Source organism: Zeus faber (assembly GCF_960531495.2).
Source record: "Zeus faber genome assembly, chromosome: 3".
NCBI lineage: Eukaryota > Metazoa > Chordata > Actinopteri > Zeiformes > Zeidae > Zeus > Zeus faber.
The window spans coordinates 28416898-28441677 of record NC_137190.1 but is presented as its reverse complement, the minus strand read 5'-3'; the positions used below and the strand labels follow the sequence as shown (position 1 = coordinate 28441677).

General features: G+C 42.2%; 1 protein-coding gene across 1 annotated transcript; it reads right to left on the bottom strand.

The window, feature by feature from the left end:
* Positions 1 to 11798: 11798 nt before the first annotated feature.
* On the bottom strand, positions 11799 to 24286 carry leo1 (LEO1 homolog, Paf1/RNA polymerase II complex component). The gene is made up of 14 exons (XM_079998248.1): positions 24212 to 24286; positions 23575 to 23726; positions 22809 to 23302; positions 21670 to 21878; positions 21432 to 21536; positions 20819 to 20913; positions 20020 to 20168; positions 18452 to 18536; positions 16984 to 17078; positions 16261 to 16395; positions 14596 to 14731; positions 12732 to 12924; positions 12401 to 12498; positions 11799 to 12104 (listed from the first exon to the last, which is right to left on the bottom strand). The coding sequence occupies exons 1-14, from the start codon at positions 24267 to 24269 to the stop codon at positions 11991 to 11993; spliced, it is 2118 nt and encodes a 705-aa protein (XP_079854374.1). The 5' UTR covers positions 24270 to 24286; the 3' UTR covers positions 11799 to 11990.
* Between the last annotated feature and the right edge of the window lie 494 nt (positions 24287 to 24780).

Below are 24780 nucleotides of genomic sequence, written 5' to 3'. Positions count from 1 at the left end.
TCTCTCGTACCCCCACATCGCTCTGTCCCACGGAGGCCTGACTGCTCCAGGACCTTTGGCCTACATACCATGCGAACCAGCCAGCGGACCGGGGAGGATGGCTGAGACAGTGGGGGTGGGTGGAGCGTTTTTAGCTTCTACAAGAAAGTTAGAAAAACATTTGTGTTGAGTTGAGTTTTTTCACCTCGCACGACCCCTGGCACGAACTGTGCACATGGAGACGCGGGTGGGTCCAAATTGAAAATGCATGGACAACAAAAAGGTCGGGACTCATAATGGAAGCGATATGACTAATTACACCAAACAGTGAGACACACAGTGCCAGCCGACCGTCGTGGATAACAAACCGCTGGGAGTACGAAGCGCTTTGTTCTGTGACAGGAATGTACGCACGTGAAATAAAAACACAACAAAAAAACAGCTGCCACATTTAAGGCATCATCGATAAATACCTCACACTCCTAAATAGTAGAGATGGCTCTATATGTCTGAGTCTAAAAAGAAAATGATTCCTGAAGTACACAGCGGCATCCCATAGTAAAAAGACCGTGGACTGCTGTAATCATCAATGACCATTAATCATCAATTGCTCTGCATTGATCAAATGTCTCAATGGGGACAATGGTTGTAATTGGGGAGGGAGCTGCTCAGAGTATTGGCTGGCTCTGTCTATTTCAGAACGTCTTTTCTAAGAAGCAAAAGAAACTAAATAGGGACCGAACTATTAATAACAACCTGCGTCTCCATTAGCAATGCACTTCCCAAATGCAACAGAGAGCTATCTGTCTATCTATCTATCTATCTATCTATCTATCTATCTATCTATCTATCTATCTTTCTATCTATCTATCTATCTATCTATCTATCTATCTATCTATCTATCTATCTATCTATCTATCTTTCTATCTATCTATCTATCTATCTATCTATCTATCTATCTATCTATCTATCTATCTATCTATCTATCTATCTATCTATCTATCTATCTATCTATCTATCTTTCTATCTATCTATCTATCTATCTATCTATCTATCTATCTATCTATCTATCTATCTATCTATCTATCTATCTATCTATCTATCTATCTATCTATCTATCTATCTATCTATCTATCTATCTATCCATCTATCTATCTATCTATCTATCTATCTATCTATCTATCTATCTATCTATCTATCTATCTATCTATCTATCTATCTATCTATCTATCTATCTATCTATCTATCTATCTATCTATCTATCTATCTATCTATCTATCTTTCTATCTATCTATCTATCTATCTATCTATCTATCTATCTATCTATCTATCTATCTATCTATCTATCTATCTATCTATCTGTCTGTCTGTCTGTCTGTCTGTCTGTCTGTCTGTCTGTCTGTCTGTCTGTCTGTCTGTCTGTCTGTCTGTCTGTCTGTCTGTCTGTCTGTCTGTCTGTCTGTCTGTCTGTCTGTCTGTCTGTCTGTCTGTCTGTCTGTCTGTCTGTCTGTCCGTCTGTCCGTCTGTCTGTCTGTCTATCTATCAATCTCTGTCTGTCTGTCTGTCTCTCTGTGTGTCTGTCTGTCTGTCTCTCTGTCTCTCTGCCTGTCTGTCTCTCTATCTATCTATCTATCTATCTATCTATCTATCTATCTGTCTGTCTGTCTATCTATAATAATAATAATAATAACTTACATTTATACAGCGCCTTTCAAAAAACGGGAGAGTGAAACATGTGGTGAGAAAGTTGGTCTGTATGTGTGTGTGTGTGTGTGTGTGTGTGTGTGTGTCTGTGTGTGTACTTTCATATAACAGACAGCCAACCGTGCTTTAATGGTCACACACTGGCACCCTCTATCTGTCTGTCTGTCTATCTATCTATTTGTCTGTCTGTCTGTCTGTCTGTCTGTCTGTCTGTCTGTCTGTCTGTCTGTCTGTCTATCTCTGTCTGTCTGTCTGTCTGTCTATCTATCCATAGGAACTGGCTGCCTTCTCCACACGCTCCACAAGCTCCACAAGCAACACCTCAAAAAAAAAAAAAAAAAAAAGACGAGGCAAAACAATCATATTCTTAATTTGCAGTGAAGTCCGTCTGTCTGTCTGTCTCTCTGTCTGTCTATATCTGTCTGTCTATCTCTGTCTGTCTATCTCTGTCTGTCTATCTCTGCCTGTCTGTCTGTCTGTCTGTCTGTCGATAGGAATTTGCTGCCTTTTCCCCCAGCTGATCCTCACACACAACCTGGTGATGCACACATTTTTACTCCGGGTCTGCAGCCATTACAGGACATTTAAAGACCCTTTTAATGCCGCTTTAAGATTTAGGACCTGACACACAAATCCCAGCTCCCTGTGTGCGATATGCATCAACACTAAAGAGAGGTTCATTCCACCGTCCAACCATCCATCCATTCCATCAGTTTAATCACAGAAGTTCACATGAACATGCAGATGCATTAAGATCTATAGAAAATCTCAATTGTTTCTACTTTCTCGGCTTTGTCTCAACTTTTTTTTCACTTCACTGCAAATTGAGAATATGATTGTTTTGCCTCGTCTTTTTTTTTTTTTTTTAATGAGGCGTAGCTTGTGGAGCTAGTTCTGTCAGACAACTTGACGGCGTCCACATGATGCCACGCCGTTTTGGGCCTATTTAAGGAGCCGATCCTCCCTGTCTTAGCTGCTTTTCTGCGTTGCTGCACTCCCTCCACCTCCCCTGCTCCGCCTGCAAGGCTCTACTCTTCCATTCAGTGGGGGGGTTCAAGCTCATCACTCCTGTATTTCGAGCTCACTAAGTATTCCTCTGTTTTCTGTAAACCTCGCCCGGGGCGTGACACCAAACTCAAACGGTGCTTAATAAATAAAGATCATTTTTACGTAAATCTTAGAGTTGTCCGTCAGAAATGAAGTTAAGGACAATTTAATATTAGTGTAGTTAGTGTGTATTTGTTTAATTATGCGCGCACGCGTGTGTGTGTGTGTGTGTGTGTGTGTGTGTGTGTGTGTGTGTGGGTGTGTGCACTTTCATACAACAGACAGCCCATCGTGCTTTAATGGTCACACACTGGCATCCTCTGTCCGTCTGTCTGTCTATCTATCTATCTATCTATCTATCTATCTGTCTGTCTGTCTGTCTGTCTGTATCTATCTATTTGTCTGTCTGTCTGTCTGCCTGTCTGTCTGTCTGTCTATCGCTGTCTGTCTGTCTGTCTATCTATCCATAGGAATTGGCTGCCTGTTCCACCAGAACTAGCTCCACAAGCTACACCTCATATAAAAAAACAAAAAACAAAAGACGAGGCAAAACAATCATATTCTCAATTTGCAGTGAAGTCCGTCTGTCTGTCTGTCTGTCAGAAATGAAGTTAAGGACAATTTAATATTAGTGTAGTTAGTGTGAATTTGTTTAATTATGCGTGTGTGCGTGTGTGTGTGTGTGTGTGTGTGCACTTTCATACAACAGACAGCCCATCGTGCTTTAATGGTCACACACTGGCACCCTCTGTCCAGTTGGCACGTGGAACCCTACAGATCGATCCCTTTTTACCTAATTGAGACTTGGCCAGCGGTGGGGATCAGCAGCGGGCCCGGTCCGGCTTTGGTTTTCGAAGCAAAAAAAAAGCAAAGATTGTGAAGCAGCTGATTAGGGTGGATTGCTGGTTATTGATTGCCAAAGAGCCAAGAAGAAGAAGAGGAAAAAAAAAAGAGGTGAGCGTTGTACAAACATTGTAAAAGTGCAAAGGCTCCACTTTGGTCAGACCTTATCCCGGGTCAGCTGGACCACGCCACCCTGCACGCCGCTCTTTTGGAACGGGGGAAAAGTCTGGTTTCTACGAGGGTTTGCATAGTGATTCCCCCTTATTTGACTGTACCTTTCTCATTTCCAGTTGACATTCCTGGTCTCTTTGCGTGCCCCCTCAATCCGCTGGCTTCATCTATTCTTCTACCTTTTTTGGGGGGAGTAGGCTCGATTTAGTGCTGCAGTCTCGTGTTTTCTCCTCTGTCTGCCTTTATTATCTGCTGTGTCACAGTTATGGTGGCGGCGGCTCAAAGTAGGTCAGGCGCGGCCTGTGAGGTGCCAAGAAACGAGACCCCCCCCCCCTCAAAACACACACACAAACACACACACACAGACACACACACACACACACACACACGTGTATGTCTGTGTGTGTGTCTGTGTGTGTGTCTGTGTGTCTCTGTGAGTGAGTGTTTACAGGCGCTATCACTAATGCTAATGCGCCAGGTGTCCTCGATCGGCAGATGCTCTATTTGCAAATGTATCCATGGTGATAATAAGGCGCAGCCACGGAAAGAGAGGCAGGTGGATGTGGAAAGGCTCTCAAACGGGACACGGGCCAGATCTCAGCTTTCAGTGGCACTCTGGTTAAACAACGCCAAACCCTGAACCCCGGGGGGGGGGGGGGGGGGGGACCAAGGGACCCTCTGGTGCGGCGCTGCAGAGACGGTGCTTGAGGAGACGCGGCACCAAATCAGGTTGGAAGTGGTCAAATTGACAGGTTCACGCTCGGTGAATTATGTTTTTCCTCTGACCCTGCAAAGTTGAATTTCCTTGGTGCTTCTAACGATGACATTTCCTGGTTTCCTGTATCAAGGATACGTTGAGTTTGTGTCTTGTAGGTTCCAAACTTACTGATGGGGCGCCACCAGTTAAAAAACAAAAGACTTTCGAGGCAGTAATTCACCTCCGTGGGGCAGTCGGGTCCCACTGGGGGGAGGGTGCACCCTGGAGGAAAAAACGCACTTCTCTTCCCAGGGCTCGGGCCTCCTTTCCCACTGTGTTGCGCAACGGCCAGCCCCACAGGGCCAGCAATACCATTTACTTCAACACAGAAACATCCACAGCGCGTAACTGGCAGAACGTAGGCTCGAGTTAAACACCACACACACACTCACACGCCCACACGCACACGCACGCACACACACACACACACAGTTTGTCATAGAGTTCAACAAAACCTATACAGGGCACATCTCAAGATAAATAGATATATAGACAGATAGACAGACAGATAGATAGATAGATAGATAGATAGATAGATAGATAGATAGATAGATAGATAGATAGAATTGGCAATCTACACTAAACTAAAGTGAACGAGAAGATGGGGAACATTTTTTCCCAGACACAATAACCTGAACCATGAACAATAAATCAAACCTAACAATCAATGAAGAATGAATAATAGGACATTAGCAAATATAGTATAAGCCTAATGATCACAAATAAATACTGCAGAACCTAGAAACCTAAACAATTAACCAACACAATAATATAAATCCAACAATAAAAGAAAAAAATAATTTGGCAGTTTGGACACAACAAAACAATCAAAAACAATAAAACAATAAAAAAGTAATCACAATAAGGTTGTTTACGTAGTTGGCTTTGGAGTTTAAAGTGAAGGGGGGGGGGAGTGAGAATAACTAAGAGTGTCAGAGAAATGGGGACAGGCCAACAAAACACTTTATTTGCCGAAAACAACAGTTTCCTGGAAACTGCAAATGGATGACACGCACGCACACGCACGCACACGTACACATACACACACACACACACACACACACTCACACACACGCATGCACATGCACACACACGCACACACACGCATGCGCACACACGCGCACACACCCACACACACACACACACACAGAGAAACGGGTTTCAATCGCCATCTCTTTAAGTTCTTTGAGACTTCCTTCAGTCTAAGTGAGACTTAGACTCCAAAAGGCTTCACGGCCGCAGTTCAGAGACTTTAATCGGAACAAAGAGGGGGTTATAGAAGCATTAAAACTACAAATAAATGACTAACCGTCTCATGGATATTGAAGGAATTCCTCCTCCATCATTCAAACATAACATGCTGCCATGGAGCGCCAACTGGGAAAAATGTCTCTCCGCTCTTATTGGTTCTAAATCCCATGAAAATGAAATGCTAAACGCAAACTATTTTCAATGGCTTCTTTGGGATGTCACCTTGGGGTCCCAGTCCAGCGACCCTTGCGTTGTCTGGGTGATGAGGTTGGTTATGGTGATGAGCGCTGGTGGGAGCGGAGCTACGTCAGAAGGAAACATGAGAACACTTCTGGCTCCTTTAAAAAAGGGCCCGAATATATCCGTGCTGCATATATAGAGTAGGGGCTCTGGCATTTTTTGGTTACGGTTTTATGGTGGAGGCCCAGGCTTGTCGTTACTAAGCGATCCTATATCTGTCTATGTTGCTGTCCAGCCAAGATCTGCCCAAATAAAGAAGATGATACGTGAGTCATCTGTTTTGCTCGTCGAAAAGGCCTGTGTTATCTGACCAATAGGATGGCAGGGCCGGGGAGGGATAGAAAGCAGCAGACGATGGAGAGAGAGAGAGAGAGAGAGAGAGAGAGAGAGAATGGAAGATACGGGTGAGATGTGCTTTGCTTGGCGCTGAATTGGCGGTTAGATAACTGAAGGTCAGCGGTGGAGTGTTCCAAAGTATCGAGAGTCACAGCGGGCTCCGAAATACCACGGGCCCCGGAGATCCAGGGAATTTCTCAGAGCCCGCACCTGACCCCTCACAGCACCAGCCGACCTCTCCAACCCCTCGACCACACACACACACACACACACACACACACACACACACACACACACACACACACACACACACACACACACACACACACACACACACACACACACACACACACACAGATTGGCCATCATTTAGTTCAGCTCTGATCTTCCTTCTGGAAATCTGTTTTTTTTTTTTAAACAAGACTAGTGCAAGTCTGAGACTATTTTAAGCCACGGGCCGAGAGAGACCGTTTCAGTCATCCAAGAGTAAAAGTGAGCAGTCTAAGATGAGACATAAATTGCAGCCACCAAATAGGCGCAGAGCGTCGCCTCCGGTGGAACAGCAGGAGCCGATACGAGTACAAGGGGAAAAAACAGGGAGAAAAGAGCGGACCGAGGCCGATAGATCGAGCTGTCTGATAGTGTCCCTTCAGGTCCCCGAGAAGAGGCTCTTTCAATAATATATATGCCACACACACGGACACACAAAGCCCAAAACACCAGGAACATTCACTACAGAATAGAGGGGTCTTGGTGATAGACAGAGAGAGGGACGGACGTATGGATTTGTTCCTGGAAATCGGGCAGGTTACATCACAGGGGTTAATTTGCGGTGACCCGCTGACCGACAGGATGCAAACAGCGATAACGACTGAACGACCAGTCTCGCTGCACCTCAGTTCAGATGGATTTTTTTTTGGACGAGCTCCTTTTCGGCGAGAGCTGTGAAAGTGTGAAGGGTGCAACCTGGCTGGTTGACTGGTTAGTGTTTGTTGTTTTCTTATTATTTTTCCCGTCTGTTTTTGGAAAGGCTCAAGTGTAATCTATGTGCCGAGCGGCTTACCGCTGAAGGAAACCTGTTGTTTGCAGATTAAACCTGTTGCTTTAGCGGAACAGTCTGACCCAAATCGCCGAGGTCGTCGGGCGGAGGCAGAGTGAAACATGTGGTGAGAAAGTTGGTCTGTGTGTGTGTGTGAGTGTGTGTGTGTGTATGTATGTGTGTCTGTATGTGTGTGTGTGTGTGTGTGTGTGTGTGTGTGTGTGTGTGTGTGTGTGTGTGTGTGTGTGTGCGCGTGTGCGTGTGTGTGCGTAGGAAGAGAAAGAGACAGTGTCCTGTGGTGAGTGCAGAATATTATCTTTCTATTTTATTTATTAGCCTCTTATATAAGCTCCAGCGGGCGTCTCGGGTCCAGGTCAAAGGACTTAAGGTCCTTTGTTAAATATATGCAGCAACAGAATCTAAAATGCCAAAAAAGAAAGGGCTTTATTACCAACGTGGTTATATCACAGGAAGCTCAACAGAGGCTGTACGAAACAAAGTCGGGAACAAAAACACAAGCAGTCACGGGAGGAGAGAAAACGCTGCGTGGATGAATAGTGGATCTGGGAATCCGGACAAGAAAAAACACATTTAAAATGAGACAAGGGAAGTTGGTTCTGACTAATACTGTATTATTAAAAACAACATCTGTTTTACATTGTTTTACAGTGAGTAAAGCAGCCATTAACCATACAAATGTGTGTGCGTGTGCATGTGTGTGTGTGTGTGTGTGTGTAGGTGCGTGCATGCGTGCGTGTGTGTGTGTATGTGTACACACACCAGCCTCGGTCTACAATTCAGTTGCTGAGGTTCAACTCAACTTATACCCACAAAAAATAGCAGCAATATTTATAGAAATGTTAAAAATAAATAATAATAGTTAAAAAAAAATTATTACAATTTAAAAAAAACAACATCTAGAGTAATAAATTATTCTAATTTCAAGATTTCAAGATTCTAGTTGAAATGCAAAAAAATTGAAGCATTCTTCTGATGGTATCCTGACTGTGTGTGAAAAGGGAGGAATGGTAGATATTCAGACAAGGCCTTGTATCTGAAAACAGTTATATGCAGTTTTTTTTAACCTAATAATATGATTCGTAATTTCATTTTCAAACATTTTTTATTCCAGTACAGAGAGCAGCGTATTGTTCTATTGTGTCGTATTGTATCGTATTGTGTTGTATTATATCATATTGTGTGACATTATGTCGTATTGTGTCATATTGTATCGTATTATGTTGTATGTATTGTATCTTATTGTGTCGTATTGTGTGGTATTGTTTCGTATTGTGTCGTATTATATTGTATTGTGTCGTATTATGTCGTATTGTATTGTATTGTATTGTATTGTATTGTATTGTATTGTGTCGTATTGTGTCATATTGTATCGTATTGTATCGTATTGTGTCATATTATGTAGTATTTTGTCGTTTTGTGCCCTATTGTATTGTATCGTATCGTATCGTGTCATATTATGTAGTATTATGTTGTATTTTGTCGTATTGTGTCATATTGTATTGTATCGTATTGTGTCATTATGTAATATTTTGTCGTATTGTGTCATATTGTATTGTATCGTATCGTATTGTGTCATATTATGTAGTATTGTGTCGCATTGTGTCATATTTTATTGTATTGTATCGTAGTGTTTAGTGTATTGTGTCGTATTGTGTCGTATTGTGTTGTATTGTGTCAATCGATTCAATACGATACAATATCAGAATCAGTATTTCTGATTCTGATTCTGATATTGTATCGTATTGAATCGATTGTGTCGTATTGTGTCTTATTGTGTCCTATGTGGTATTGTATTGTATTGTGTCGTATTGTGTCATATTCTACCGTATTGTGTCTTATTCTGTAGTATTGTTCGTATTGTGTTGTATTATATCACATTATATCGTATTGTGTCATATTGTGTTGTATTGTATCGTATTGTGTCATATTCTACCGTATTGTGTCGTATTGTGTGATATTGTTTCGTATTGTCGCGAATTGTGTCCTGTTGTATTGTATTGTGGCATATTATTTCGTATTGTCATATTGCATCTTATTGTATTGTATTGTATCGTGTCATATAATGTAATATTATGTCGTAGTGTGTCGTATTGTGTCATATTGTATTGTATTGTATGGTATTGTATCGTAGTGTCATATTGTATTGTATTGTATTGTATTGTGTCATCTTATATCATATTGTGTCATATTATATCGTATTGTGTCGTATTATGTGGTATTGTGTCTTATTGTACCGTATTGTATCGTATTGTGTCATATTGTGTCAAATTAAATCGTATTGTGTAGTATTGTGTCTTATTGTGTCGTATTATGTCGCAATGTGTCTAATTGTGTAGTCTTGTTTGTATTGTGTCATATTATAGCAAATTATATCTTATTATATCGCATTGTGTCATATTATATCGTATTATACTGTATTGGATCGTATTGTTTCATATTATATTGTATTGTGTCGTAGTGTATCGTATTGTACTATAGCCGTGGGGCAAGAAACCAGACGAAACCAAACTGCTCCGCCTCCGTCTGAGCTGCCTCATAAATGTGATGTGTCAGTTTACTCAACGCAGGCCCGGGCAAGAGGAAGAGGGGATGAGAGAATGGAGAGAAGGAGGAGGATGATGGGAAAGGGGGGATGCTGGCTACTAAAGGCAAAGAGGTAACTGCAGTAAGCGAGAGGGAGAGAGAGCGTGAGAGTTAGAAATAACTGCCTATGGTTCAACACCCCCCCACCACCCCCACATCCCCAGTCACTATCGCCCGCTCCCCACTACTTTCTCCCTGGAGCTGGGTTACATAACCCACTGCAGTCTGAGATAACGCAGTGCACGCTCGGTGACGACACCTCCCCTCTCTATATGCGCACACACACTGACATACACATTTGCAGAGAGCGCAACATTAAACATAAACACACACATATACAGTATATACAGTACATATATATATATACACTGTTTATATATTCAAGTTCCATGCACAAATCTATTTTATCCACTATCTGCAGGGGGATTGCATAAAGGCGCGTGGTGCAAGCAAATATTTACGGGACAGTCATCTGCCTTTTCTTTTTTTTTTATTACTTACAAGTGTTACTGTCAGTATTAAAGATCTCAGTTGTTTTGGCTTGCAGTGGGTGTTTCTCTATGTGTCTTTTATAAACAGTTGCGGGTGTGTATGCATGTGTGTTTGTTTTTAAGAGCGACAGTGAGGCTGTTGTCAAGGCCAAGAATCCAACAGTTTTATGTAACTGTACTTAATCACCTTTTACTGGTTTGCCGCTTTGATTGGCTGCAGCTGGTTCCTTCTGGGGTTGTCATGGAGTTTAGTTCCAAGGGCCACCAACTCTCTCTCTCTCTCTCTCTCTCACACTCTCACTCTGGAAGCCGAAAATTGTGTGTTGGGGTTGGGTTGAGGTAGGGCAGGTGTATCAGTCTGTGAAGTTGTGCGTCACTAGCGTGGAAGAAATGAAATCAGTAACCCGCTCTGCCATTGTCCCCATTCCTCACTGAGCCGGGCGGATCAAACGGGATCCAGGAGACACAATAAAACATCAGCTGTCCCGAACTTCAGCTTCTTCGGTCACAGCGTCGCACAGCCTTGTTTCCAGCTTCCCCCATTAGCTTGTTGCATGCCTTATGCGCCAGGTTTGGCCACAGGCCGACTGAAGCACCGTAGCTTTTCACACACACAGCTCCACATTCTTTCCTCCACTCTCAAAGCTTTACTTGTTTTGCATTGGTTTGTCATTGTGCACATGCACTTCTTGCTGAATTGCCTCTGTCCAAGTTGCTCTAGATGGTTAGCCTTCTTAATGCAGAATTTTACTTTAAGTTCAAATTATGTACATCTGCCGCCATGGCTTTGGAGGTCGTCTGGGAATCAGAGGACTCCTGGTTTGATCCCTGGCTTCTTTGAGCGAGACACCGAAACCCCTCACTGCTCCCGATGAGCAGGTTGGCGTCTGGCACGGTGTGAATTCAGGAGAGCACCGTAGCGGGCTTGTATTATATTTCTGCTTTTGGGCTCACTTCCTTGTTAGGTCTTTCTTTCACATCATAATGCCTGGAAACAGCGTAACACTGTCAGCAACAACTGTTCTTTTTGCATTGTTACACATGGCAAATACATGTCAGGATCCAATATCATACTTTTAGGCGGCGCTGACACGCAGGATGAATGAATGGGCATATATGGAAAAAGACGCCGGTGGCTTCCGCACAAAGGCATGATATTCCCTGGAGCTGCCGCCTGGTACAGCCCTGCTGTGACTGAATCCTCACCTCGTCCATTAACGTTGCCGTCGTTTGGGGAAAAGTAGGTTTTAACAGCAGGTTTCATAATCTCACAATGTGATTCATGTATAACTTGTAATGTGCGAAAAGGTGGAGCTGGGGAAAGCTTTGGTTACATAAGACCACCGGTTCTTTATTCCTCACACCTCCGCTGTACAAGAACATAAACAAAACAATCACGCAAACTCGCGCACCTTCGATACAGAGCTTAGAAAAAAAAAAATGTACAAAACAAAGCGCGACCACTATACGCCACAGACCGAGCACTGATGTTACAGTGGAATGGTTCAAATTAAAAAAAAAGAGTTGATTATTCGTCGTCGTCCTCCTCTTCGTCGCTGATGACATACTTCTTGGCCTTCTTGGTGGCCGTCTCCTCATCGTCCTCGGCCTTCCTCTTCCCTGAGCCCTCGCCCTCACCCTCCTGTAGGGAGAGCGAGTTTTGCTTTATGACCAACTTAAACCACAGGGCTGCCGTACCTTGCAGCACTTTGTCTGCTTCAGTCTACCCCGCTCTGCTTCAATTTATCAAGTCATCACATCAACAATATATATTTTTTTTTATTTCTGTCAGCAAGAACACTGAGTCGAGTGTGTGTTCTTTTTACCAACACTAGAACTTCTTGTCCTGAGAAATGGCACAACTTTTTTTTTTTTTTAATAAATGGGTATCTTGCACCACAGCGACGTATGTCGGTCAGACACTGGTACTGCACCCACCTCATCGCTATCCAGCTTCTTAGCCTTCATCAGCCTCTGGGCTTTGTCATCGTCAGATCCTTCATCACTGTCGGAAGAGTAGATCCTCGCCCGCTCCTCTGGACACAAGAGAGGAGACAAGAGGGAAGGATGTCAGATGAAATTACTCCTGCTTTCTTGACGGGGAGAGAGGAAGAGAGTGGAAGAACGAGATGAGTGGGGGGAGACATAAAGAAGGTTAGGCAGAGAAGAAAAAGAGGCTGCCAACCCAAGCTAACCCCCCCCCAAAAAAGATGAGAGAAAGCAATACTGACAGAACCAAGGGGGAAAAAAAAGGGAGAGCGAGTCTCACCCCTGAGGCCTCCTCCGCCCTTGTACTTGCTCTTGATGGCAGCCAGGCTGATGGCCTCGTCGCCCTCCTCCTCCTCGTCGTAGCGGTCAGGCTCCAGGTAGCTGCTGCTCAGCCCGCGCTGGTGCTGCTTCTCCCTCATCCGCCGTTGCTGGGACTCCCTGCGGATGGAGGCCCGGAGACGCTCCTCCTCTTTCTGGTATAGAAAGGAGAGAGAGAGAGAGAGAGAGAGAGAGAAAAACTTGAATTTAGTTGAATAAACCAAGGTAGTTTTGACAAAAGACTTCCCTACTGATTTAAATTGGTTAAATGAATGATAAGTATAATTCAGATAGCGGAATTGGAAAAGACAATTAAAACCAATAATGTGAAGCTTTCTTCAGGATTTAAATGACCAGTTCAAAAGATCAAAACTACAGTTAATAAAATTATATTATATATTGTGGCATATATTCAGTCACATCTTCATCATCATCAATCCAGAGTATAAAATGACATATCACATCATTATATCTCATCATGAATTTCACAACAATAACAATTTCTCGGTAAAATAAATTCAATGCCGCCCACGGTTTTTACAACTTCAAGTATTCTATGAATTATTTTTACTGTACGGCAACTTACAGCAATTTTGAAACGTCTTATGAATAAAGGCAGTTTTATTCTTGTAAATTATTATTATTCCACTAATTGTAATATAATTTTGCAGTCCTCACTGTGGACCTAAATGGGATTTCTCGAACTCTGGGCGAGTCTTCTTTCTCTCTTCGGCAAGAGCCATTATGCAAGACACTTATGCAGGCCAGTGTGTGCGTCTCGCCGTCTCTTATGAAAGCCCTTGCCCCAGTGACGTAAAAGCATAGCAGTATCCCTGGGTTCACTTGGCAGGTGCCAGATGCCGCCGGGCCGTGTTTGTCGATGCAGCAGAGCGCACTATACACAGCGTTATCACCTGGCCATGTCTGCGGCCGCCACAACAGACGCTAGACTGTTGACAGTCTCCATTTCACCGACCGCTGCGTGACTTCATTATGTAACCATGTCGGGTTACCAATTTATGTAACTCGCCCTGATGCTTGCTGATAGGCGACCAAGAGCAACCTCTTCATTTCCAACTAGGGCTGCTTGGTACAGATCAAGTAGCATTTTGTGATCATCTTGAAAACTGACCAGGCATAACCTAGTTGTGTTGCATAGAACCCAACTAAATTTTCTACTTGGCCTTTGGGTCAGCATTCTAATAGTGACCATTTATTAATTTATTATTTTGGAGAATCAATGTATTGCGATATTGACATTGCTCTATGATAGAAAAAAAACTAAAACTAAAAAGTAGGACAATACGGGGTAAATAGTGGGGTTTTCTGTGAGTTTTTCCTTGGCCAGATAAGGTATAGACAAGGAGATGCTGTCGATTTCTATGTGAAGCCATTTGAGACTGAACTGTGATTCAGGGCCATAGAAATAAACTTGACTGACTGATTACTGTGAGTCTTCACAATATAGTCTTTTACAAAATGAATACTTGAGAATTTTGTGATACAACATTTTGCCCTCAACATTTTTATTATTATTATTATCATTATTGATAATAATAATAATTATTATTATCATTATTGATAATAATAATAATAATAATAATAATAATAATAATAATAATAATAATAATAATAACAATAATAATAAGACCTAAAATCTCTCGTGATATAGGATCCGAAATGGTTGGGGAGGTTTCGCATGCTAAAAACTAGAGTTCTGTACCGATATAAAGCATTAGTTGGATTTGTTATGATTTGACGTTGTGAGGTTAGTTCTTCCGTATGGCCGAGCCGGAGGTACAGGCTGCAGTCGAAGAGAGAGTCACCTTGATCATCTCATTGCGCTGAGACTCAGGGTCTCGTCCGGCCATGGGAAGGATTCTAATCTTCTGTGTCTTAGAGCAGCGGTCAGCAAGAGACAGGGTCATCTTCCTGTGGGTGGCGCTGTCTGTCGAGTGGGGCCTGGGAAGAAACACACACGCACACGCACACACACACACACACACACACACACACACACACACACACACACACACGTAATTGTAAGTAAGTTGATCTGCAAATGTGCACTCAAACCTCACACACCGTCGGCTGCAGCTGGTACCTGAATTTCCCCCACGGGGATTAATAAAGTGTTATTTTATTATAATTTAGTAGATTATTGAAAATATACAACAGTTATGTAACGGTAAAGATGGATGTTGTGTAATCCTCCCATTATACATTATACATTATAATACATTATAAATCCTTGGCATTTCTCCAGGCTCTACCTTGTATTCTAGATTGTTCATTTGAAATCCTAATCTCCCTGGGCCTGGAGAGGACAGACATCTATATATTTTTTTAGCAAAAGCAGGCCCTCTTGTGCGGTACAGCAGCTTTGGCTGCTGTCCCACTAGTCACATGTGGTCTCCAAAGACATCGGCGGAGCTAAGAGGCTTATACGCTTTTGATTGGGGGAAGCCCGGGGCCACTTGCACAGGATCGTCTAAGAACATAAGAGTACAATAATTATACCCACCGCGTAGTTTAGGGTCACACTTTCAAAATTTGAATCTAACCCTATTCACATAATATGAAAGTGTAGAATCGGAGCTTCAAAACAAGATATTACAAGGTAACACATTTTCAAAGTTATGATTTATTTAAAAATAAGGTTTGAAAACAGAAGTTCTGAGAAATCAGGCTTTAACGTTTTAGAAGAGTTTCCAGACTTTTGCAGCACAAAATACCTATTTGGAAACAGTTTTTCTGAAATATTCTTTGAATAAAAATATTGGGAAAAGCGTTATTCAAGTTTCCTTTAATTTTAAGTTAATTCTTTTTCATTCTATGTTCATGCTCATTAGACTAGCATCACCGGTCTATTATTCTGTAACTTCTAAACATTCCCATTTCCTGCATTTATTGTTTGATAACAATGCAGTTTTAAGAATGTGGCACTTTTCAGATTGCGTGCATGAAAACCTGCGTGGTCCTCCGCCATTTGCATTCTGGGAACTGTTGTTTTCTGGTAGCACCCCCCAGACCGCCGCCCGCTGCCAGTTCCGCAATATGATTGAGAGCTTCTGCCACCCTCTTCCCGTAATCCACAACAACACAGAGGTTATGTTTCGCTGAGTAGTCCTCTGAGCCAGCGTCAGCGCAACAGTTTATTATCATGCGAAGAAGACCTGTTATCGTCCGGGTTCATTCATAACCTTATTGGTTTCACATTCTGACTTCATATCACTTGGAATATCGATGATCTCAATCTGCACGCTTGCATCAAGGGGAACCACACAATCGCCGTTTGTGCTGTTTCGCGAGTTCAGCAAGTTGGTGACTGACCCCCCCCCGTGAAATGCTGGTGGATCAGGTAGCCTTGAATTTTAAATACTTATAGAATACTTAGAAATCAAACAGTTTTGAAAATACACAGAGATAACTTGAGGAACATTCATTTTGTGTATAGCCAAGACTATCAGTCAAATGTGTTTAGGGATTACCTGAAGGTGAGCTTGGTTTTGAACACGGCCTGCCCCTGCAGCCCGGTGCCCTGTCGGATGAACAGGTGGTTGTGGTCTCCTTGGAGGGGCGCTTTGTAGACGTCGAACACCTCGTTTCCCAGGTGCAGAGACATGCTGTGGGGAGGGGCTGATTAGCGCACGCACACACATATTCAAAAACAACCCAATTACGTTTTTTTTCTCCCCCTTGCTTTGACAGTGTAAATGATATGGAAAATATATGATCAAAATAATTTCACACAAGCAACAATATTGACACTCATAGTATCTATCCATCTATCTATCAGTGTTTGCTTCTGAACACAAATCCCATTACAAAGAACTGATGTCCATCACTGTACCAGCTCGTTTTTAAATGAAACTCTAGATATCTCTAGATTATTTTTCTTCAAAAAAACGCTACTCAGACCATAGGCGTGTGTTTTACAGTTAGGGGTGCGATACAGGGACATCGGGCACAAGCGATTGGCTTGCCCGCCGACCGCACCGCAGCGCGGAGCTGGAGGGAGTGAGCGGACAGTGAGAGGTAGAACGGGTGGAGAGCGGTCATTCTCCGGAGGCAGAGAGTGTAGGACAGGATAAAAATGATCACACTGATGACTTGCACAATGATAACATTGGGTTAGGGTTCCATGTGGGAGAGGGGCTTAAGATGCCACTGAAAGTAACGTATCATGAAAAACCGCCTCCATCACTACACACCTGCCATCGGACCATTTGACGATGCGCGCGTTGCTCTCCCGGGTCTCGTTCCCTTCCTCGTCTCGCTTGGCCCTCCACCGAATGGTGTTCTCCACCTGGGATGGAGAGAAACAGAGAGTGAGCAAGACTTGTGTCAATCCACTCCCTCGCAATCACACAGCTGCTTTATTACAGGTTTCATTTTAGCATTTAATGAAATTCAAGGGCTTTCAAGTACTTTCTAAGCGCTATTTTTTCCATTTAGAAGGACTTGACAGAAAACGAGTGTCATCGATTTTCAATGTATTCTTATTAATTAAAATATAATCTTAATCGAATCGTCTATTACTTACATAAGTATATAGGGGTGCAACGGATCACAAAACTTACGGTTCTGATCGAATCACGATTTTAAGTCACGGATTGGATCATTTTTAGGATCAGCAAAAAAAAAAAAAAGGGGGGGGGGGGACGACAAACATAACTTTGCTTTCCATTTATTCTGTAAAAGACACTAAAAGTAAGGAACTTTTGTCCATGGTTTTAAATGTAAACATTATTCAAGATGCCCAATGTTTAAATAAAATCTTAAAATATGTAAAGTACTCAATAATCAATTGCATGCATGATACCTTCTTCCTTTAAACATGGTAGCGAATGAAAAAATATGATTAGATCTGCCCCCGGTTACTGAATTTAATTCCAATAAGTAACCAGTATCATGTTAAACTTCTCACATTTAGAACAAACAAACTCCATGAAAATTGGTTCAGAATTGAGCGAGGTACGTTTTTTCTAGAAAAGTCTCCATCACCCAATTCACATTGTATGTTGGTTACTAGCGGATCTTGACCGCTCCAATGTGGCGAAGGAGCCGATGCAAAGCAGCAACATTTGCTTCACAATATGTCGTAAAGTAGCAGCAAGACAGCACGACACACCATGAACAACGATTGCACTTCAGAGTAAAACACAGCACACATCTGTGTCTGTCTTGTCGATCTTGTTTTCACTGCAACTCTGCATCGAGATTTACAGAATAATTTCTTTAAAAAGTTACAATGACAGTAACAAATACAACTGTATTCCAATATGATGATTACATATTGGAATTGATCCGTGGTTCACATGCGAGCAGAACCTTGGGGGGCGATCCGTACAGATCACGGATCATCCACGTACCGTTACACCACTATTATTATATCTATTATTAATCTCATTGTCATCTACTATTATAAGTGTATAGTATAAGTATAAGTGTATTTCCAACCATTCTGCATTAAATGTTCATTTCCCTGGCGTCATCTGTGTCGTACAAGTGATTCTGGAATCACAGGTTTTCAATTATAGTGATTTTCTCAAGGACTATTTTCAAGGTTTTCCAGTACTTACATTTCTAATGACAAAATTCAAGCACTTCAAGTACCTGGTAAGAACCATGTTATTACGTTTTTTTGTTTAAAATCTCACAATAAAAAGACAACTATACCTTCAGTTTGAGCCTGGTTCGCCCTTCTTCATCCAACATCTCCTCATCCTCAAACTCATCCTCGTAGTACTGAGGATCGAAGGGTCTGGGAGAGGGAATACAACGCGGTACGTTAAAAAGAACGATTTCCAAGTCACATCATTGTAGAGTCAGAGAAGCAGACAATAGATGTCAATTTCAATGATCAGCTGAAAGACTACTAGCCACTAGTATTGGAAGCACATGGTTCTAAAACACAAGATTATTCACAATTTTAATGCTCTATGACCTTTAAATGTGATTTTAAAATGTTTATTTTATCCTTCAAATAACATTAAATTTGTGTAACCTATTTTAAATTTGAATTTATTTATTTTAAAAAGGCGTTTTTTACAGAATCTGCATATTTATTTTGTATTAGATGCCCATTTTCAATCATGCATTGCTGATAAAAAGTTCTGTATTGACAAAATGCAACTACTTCCGGCTCCTCTGAAAAAGCACCGAGAAACCAAAAACCAAGTACATTTTTTGGTGTTTTGATATTGCTGATAGGGCTGGGCTGGCAACATTGCAAAGCAAGCATTGTTTTCAATCTTCCTTTTGCAGTAGACTATATCATTGTAATAATAATAATAATAATCATGCATCCAAATGGGTTTTGAGCACTGCTGAAAACAAAGTCTTAGCCCCCCACTTGTGCCTCAAACCGGAGAAAGGGAACACGCTCATTTTCTTGGAACGGAACCTTTAGAAGTCAACCAAAAATCAAACAGGCCAGACATTTTCATTTATTTTTGCTTGTTTTTTTATTTAACAGGGACAAGTGGAACAAACAGGTACTGTCCGAGAAAAGCGCATTTTGGCCTCATGCCTTCAGGCAATGCTGATCTATTTGATTTTGTTTTATTTATTTAAACACTAACATACTTAAATGTTATATTGTTTCACATTTAATTTCTGAGAATGTTAAGAAAGGCTATTTCATTATTAAGTATTTGACTTAATTCAGTTACCGCAGCCGGAAAGACGCCCTGGGCGGACAATGCTGGTCTGTTTTATTTCGTTTTAACATAGCCTGCTTTGTTTAGCGCTGTAAAATAAAAATGTATTTGATTTATTCCAAAACGTTTGGAAATGTTAAATCTTTGGTCTTTTCAAAGAAATAAGTGTTCATTATTTTCTACTTATGCTGCCTTTTCGTGAACGAACCCCCCCAAGATGAGACGATAATGCATATCAATTCAATTATTGGGTGACAATCAATCAGCAGCAAATATTTCATGACTGGCCCCGCCCTAGTTGCTGAAGCTGAGTTGAAGGCTAAGGGCAAGAAATCGTTCATGGGGAGAAGTAGGTAACAAATGGAGTTTGAATGGTAAAATAAAAATGCAGAAAGGGCCGGTTCTGAAACAACAGTGAACTTGGGCTTAGCTTTCTGCTCTTAGCTAAATTTTCAAAGAGGAGATGGAATTTTTTGGAAATGGGTTGAATTTTAAAGAAAACAGACAAAACTAACAGGGACAAGGTTGGGCTTTGCAATAATAAAAATACATTCCAAAAATGTCAGTTAGGATTCTGACTCTGACCTGGGCTCCACAGAGAGGAAGTTGGGAAGCTTGACAAAGTAAAGGTCGGATCCCAGGTCGGTGCTGACTTTAGGAATCTCCACCTCGATCCGAGTCTCGGCGACGGACTCCTCCTCCGCATGCTCACCCTCCACCCCGTCCTCAGCGTCCTGGGACAGACATACAAAAAAAGAAAACAACATTTTTTTTTTGCCATTTTCAAGGACTTCATGTAAAGCAAATATAATACGTTAATAAAAACAATATAATCTAAATTTCATTTTCTATTATTTATATTACAACTGTATATCTATTATTAATCTCATTGTCATCCACTTTTATTATTATTATTATTATTATTATTGTGTTACAATTTGAATAACCAAACCAGAGATGGTTTTCAATTATTTTTTTTCCAAGGACCTTTCAAGTACTGAAGCAAAAAATAGGCTCTTTTCTAAGGAATTCCAGAATTTATATGTCTAAGGATGAAAATCAAGCACTTCAAGGATCTGGTAAGCACCCTGACAAACAATAAGGCAGATAGACAATGACAATAGAGCAGATTAGAGATGCTATCAAAATGAATTAAGAAATCTGTTTGGCAAAAAAAGGTCAGACATGCAAAGAACTGTAACACACACACACACACACACACACACACACACACACACACACACACACACACACACACACACACACACACACACACACACACACACACACACACACACACAGACACAGACAGACAGACGACAGAAGGTTGAGAGAGATTACGACAGGTGGAACAGATGAATAAAGAGATACAAGACAAGTGTACCAGAGGCTGTCCCGGGGTAGGGGGCTTATCAGCGTCACTGTCCGAAGAGATATCATCCGCTTCTCCAAACAGGTCGTCTGCTGCTGGCTTCTTGGCTGCGGGGGATGGAGGACGAGAAATACTTATACATACAACTACAAATACACTAAAATAATAGCCCCCTGTCCGTCCTTCCGCGGGACCACTGGAAGCGACGGACGGCGCAGAAGAGCACACGGACAAAGCTCATTCACTTGAGCACAGATTGCGGATGTATGTGGACATGCAACAGCGAGGAAGCAGATGGAGGATTTGGACGGGGTGGTAGGCGTGCCACGGATGGTCCAGTGGTTAACAATTATTTTATAAAAGAACGTTTTTCCAATAACTGTTATACAGTGCTGCGAAGTCTCACGCGTTGACCATGAGACTCACACATATCAACTAGTTCACACGCCACATCTTGCATTTCTCATGCCGAGAACCTGAAAAAAGGGAAAACTTGAGGAACATAGATCTGCTATAATCTAATTTCGGACTTAGAAACAAAGTCCCGATGAAAAATAGACGGCCCCGAAATGTTCCGGGTTAGGATGCGGTGGGTCACATATTTTGTTATCTGAAGGTTCCTTACTCTTCCTTGATCCCACGTCACTGTCGGAATCAGAATCAGATGCAGCCTTCTTTTTGGATTTTTTTCTGATGAAGTCATCCTCACTGTCACTGCCCTTTGCAGACTCTGAAAAACATGACAATATTACAACAAATATGGTAATGGTAGAACCTAACCTGTATAAACTGAATGTGCATTACATAAAAATGTTTGAGTATTAGATGGCGTATAGGATTACTATCAAAGTACAATGGACTACCTGTCTTCCTGTTCCTGGGGCCCTCGTCATCAGAGTTTTCTCTTTCCTCATCAGAATGTTGACGTTTCTCCTCCTCATCCTCCGATTGGTCGCTCTTAGCTCCTCTGTCCCACTTTTCATCATCTGACTGGATCTCCCGGCCAGAACCTTCTGCCTCAGAGTGAGGGGTGCCCGGCCCTGAATGTGGAGTTCCAGGACCACTGCGCATGCTGGTTCAAAAGAGAATAAAGTAACTATTAACATTGAAAATGAAACACAAAGTTATTCAAATTAGCTAATATAATGCAAGGAGTAGGGGTGTCACGATTCTCCAAATCCAACATTCGATCTGACTTTCTATTTTAAGGTCACGATTTGATTTAAACATATATGTATTTTTTCCAGCACTGACAACTATGCCATTGTTACAGTATCAAGTCTCGATTTGTACAGAAAAACACTTGCTTCTCAATAAGTACATTTGAGTCACATTAAATCATTATAAATAATGTGATTTTTTTGTAGTGGAATAAATATAGACCAACACTCATTTCGATCAATTTGCGATTTTCAATCTTGAACCCCTAGTGGACATAATATGTCCACATCCATCGATTTTTACAATATTATTGTAAAATATATTATATTTCATTGAATCTGAGCAGCCTTTATCTTAAAATTACAAGAACGCACAAGCTGTCTTGGCTGCAGATCTTGACCTCCCCAATATGGGCAGTCGAAACATGCCAGACAATATTACCCACAAAAATACAGGGAGAATCACGAACCTGCTTGCCACTCATTTCCATCGATTTTCGACGAATTGGAATCGTGACACCCCTAGCAAGGAGTTCCAAGTTGTCTAACCTGTGATGTTCATAAGAGGGTCTGTCTCACTTGTAAGGATAGTTCCTATTACTTAAGCGCATGTCTCTTTGAAGATTTTTGTTTAACCTATTATGGTAGCATTGTGTAACAAGCTCAAACGTTTCTGTGGTAAGGTTGATAAAGCCTGTTGAGTATTCATGTGCAACGACTATCTCATAACTGGTGGAGGTTGGAACAACGTGAAAATCATTACAGTCCATCGACAGCATAACAGCTAAGTGGAAAAAAAAGATTAAAAAAACTCCCTTTATTATCCCATTGAAGAGATGTACCTTCTGTCCGAGAGGACGCTGCCCCTGCCAGAGTGGGGGCTCCCTGGCCCAGACACCGCACTCCCAGCTGGGCTTCCAGGGGGACTTCCAGCAGGACTTCCAGCAGGACTTTCAGTGGGGCTTCCAATAGGACTTCCAGTGGGGCTTCCAAGAGGACTTCCAACAGGACTTCCAACAGGGCTTCCAACAGGACTTCCAACAGGACTTCCAACAGGACTTCCAACAGGACTTCCAACAGGACTTCCAACAGGACTTCCAACAGGACTTCCAACAGGACTGCCAGCATCTGACCGATGGCCTGTGTCATCCTCATCATCCTCTTCGTCCCGGTGGCCTCGATCGGAGCCGCTGTGCTGCTCTATATCGGAATGCTCGTTGTCTTCCTGCTCCGAGTGCATGCTGACGTCCGATTGGTTTCCTGAGTGTTCAGACTGGTTGTCGCTGCCACTGTGCTGGCTGTGTCGCTCGTCTTCGCTGTCATCTCCAAACAACTCCTGGAAGATAGAAGGCCAGTTAAGATTCCAGGCAAACTATCAAATGTACAAAAATGTCTAAATTGATCTAAAAAATGCCACTTGGGACATAATTCCCACACAGTACATTGAATAATGCAATCAAGAATAAATAAATACTTGCATGTAAGGATCGTACAATTAGTAGGGCTCAATTAGCTAATTGTGAATTGTGAATAAAACAAGATTTAGTGTCATGTTTCAGGAAGTTATGGTGCTGAGCATCATTAGTGGAACAGAGGATAAACACACACCTTGTTCATACTGGCTTTTCCTCCCTCCTGGCCTTCCTCCTCGTCATCGTCATCTGCCCGTCCCCTCTCGCTATCGCTCCCGCTGCCAGAGGCGTTGCTGGCGGACCGAGCTCCATCATTGTCCGAATCGGACGCGGAACCAGACACAGACTCTGGGGGGGGGGGGGGGGGACGGGTTCAAGTTCAAACAGTGTACAGTACTTTATTCATTTCTGGAGGGAACTTGTAACTGTTGGCAGTAATAATAACAATAGAATAAAAAAGATGAACCTGCAAAAGTAACGCGAAATATACAATAGATCTCATAGTTAACTGTACAAAATAAATTACAATATGGCAAGCTTATGGAAATCAACTCTGAAAAGTTTAAGCCGTATAACCGTACAGAATTCAAACAGCTACACTGAATGGTGACAATAAACCTTAAACACAGTACATAAACGCCCCTGTATAAACAAACGCACACTCCTGGTTGTTGTACAAATGTTGTATTTATGTTCGTGATGCAGCGGCTGTACAGCCTGCGAGCGGCAGGCAGAAAACACCTCCGGACTCTTACAAGCGCGTACGCTTTCTGTAACAGAGATTCTCAGGTGAAACCCCGGCCACGGACTAATAACTGGGACGATTTCCGCACCTCGCTGCTCGTTGTCGCTGTCCCCATCGCTGCCGAAGAGCTCGTCCATGTCCGCCATTTCTCCCAAAAGGAACCGCCGCCTGACCCACCGGAAGTGAAGGGGGCGGATGCGACGTTTTGTTTCCGGGTTCAGAGCGCCATTTACCGTAATAACCTCTGTCGCCACACGGGGGAAACAGACGTTCGGGTACTCGAGTCGCCGTCGCGGACGGGCGCAGTACGGTCTCTAACTCAGAGAATAACTCATCGCCACGTGTTATTAACGTGTCAACACACTGAATGAAATTTGAACTGACATACAAACATACCATGGCTGGACTGATGGACTACAGTAGAGGATTAGGGTCATCTGAAAATAATTATGTTAATTTCAGTTGTAATCTCTGAATTATGAGGGAGGGGGGGGGGGGGGGGGGGCGCAGAATTGCGAGGGGAAAAAACAGACTACTGAAAAAAAACAACAGATCAGAATTCTGATGATATTTTTTGATTAGGTTTTGTGAGAGTGTAACATGAAAATCAGATTTCCGAGTCAGACGTATCAGTCAGACGTATGAGACAAAAGTCAG

Bases quoted from the DNA above. Each gene is read 5' to 3' on its own strand.
- leo1 (XM_079998248.1), bottom strand. From the start codon at position 24,269: ATGGCGGACATGGACGAGCTCTTCGGCAGCGATGGGGACAGCGACAAC. The intron at 18,537-20,019 runs GTCAGAGTCAGA...TCCCTCTCCCAG, and splicing joins TTCCTCTCTGTGGAGCCCAG to ACCCTTCGATCCTCAGTACT. The intron at 12,105-12,400 runs GTGGGTGCAGTA...CTCTCCCTACAG, and splicing joins AGAAGCTGGATAGCGATGAG to GAGGGTGAGGGCGAGGGCTC.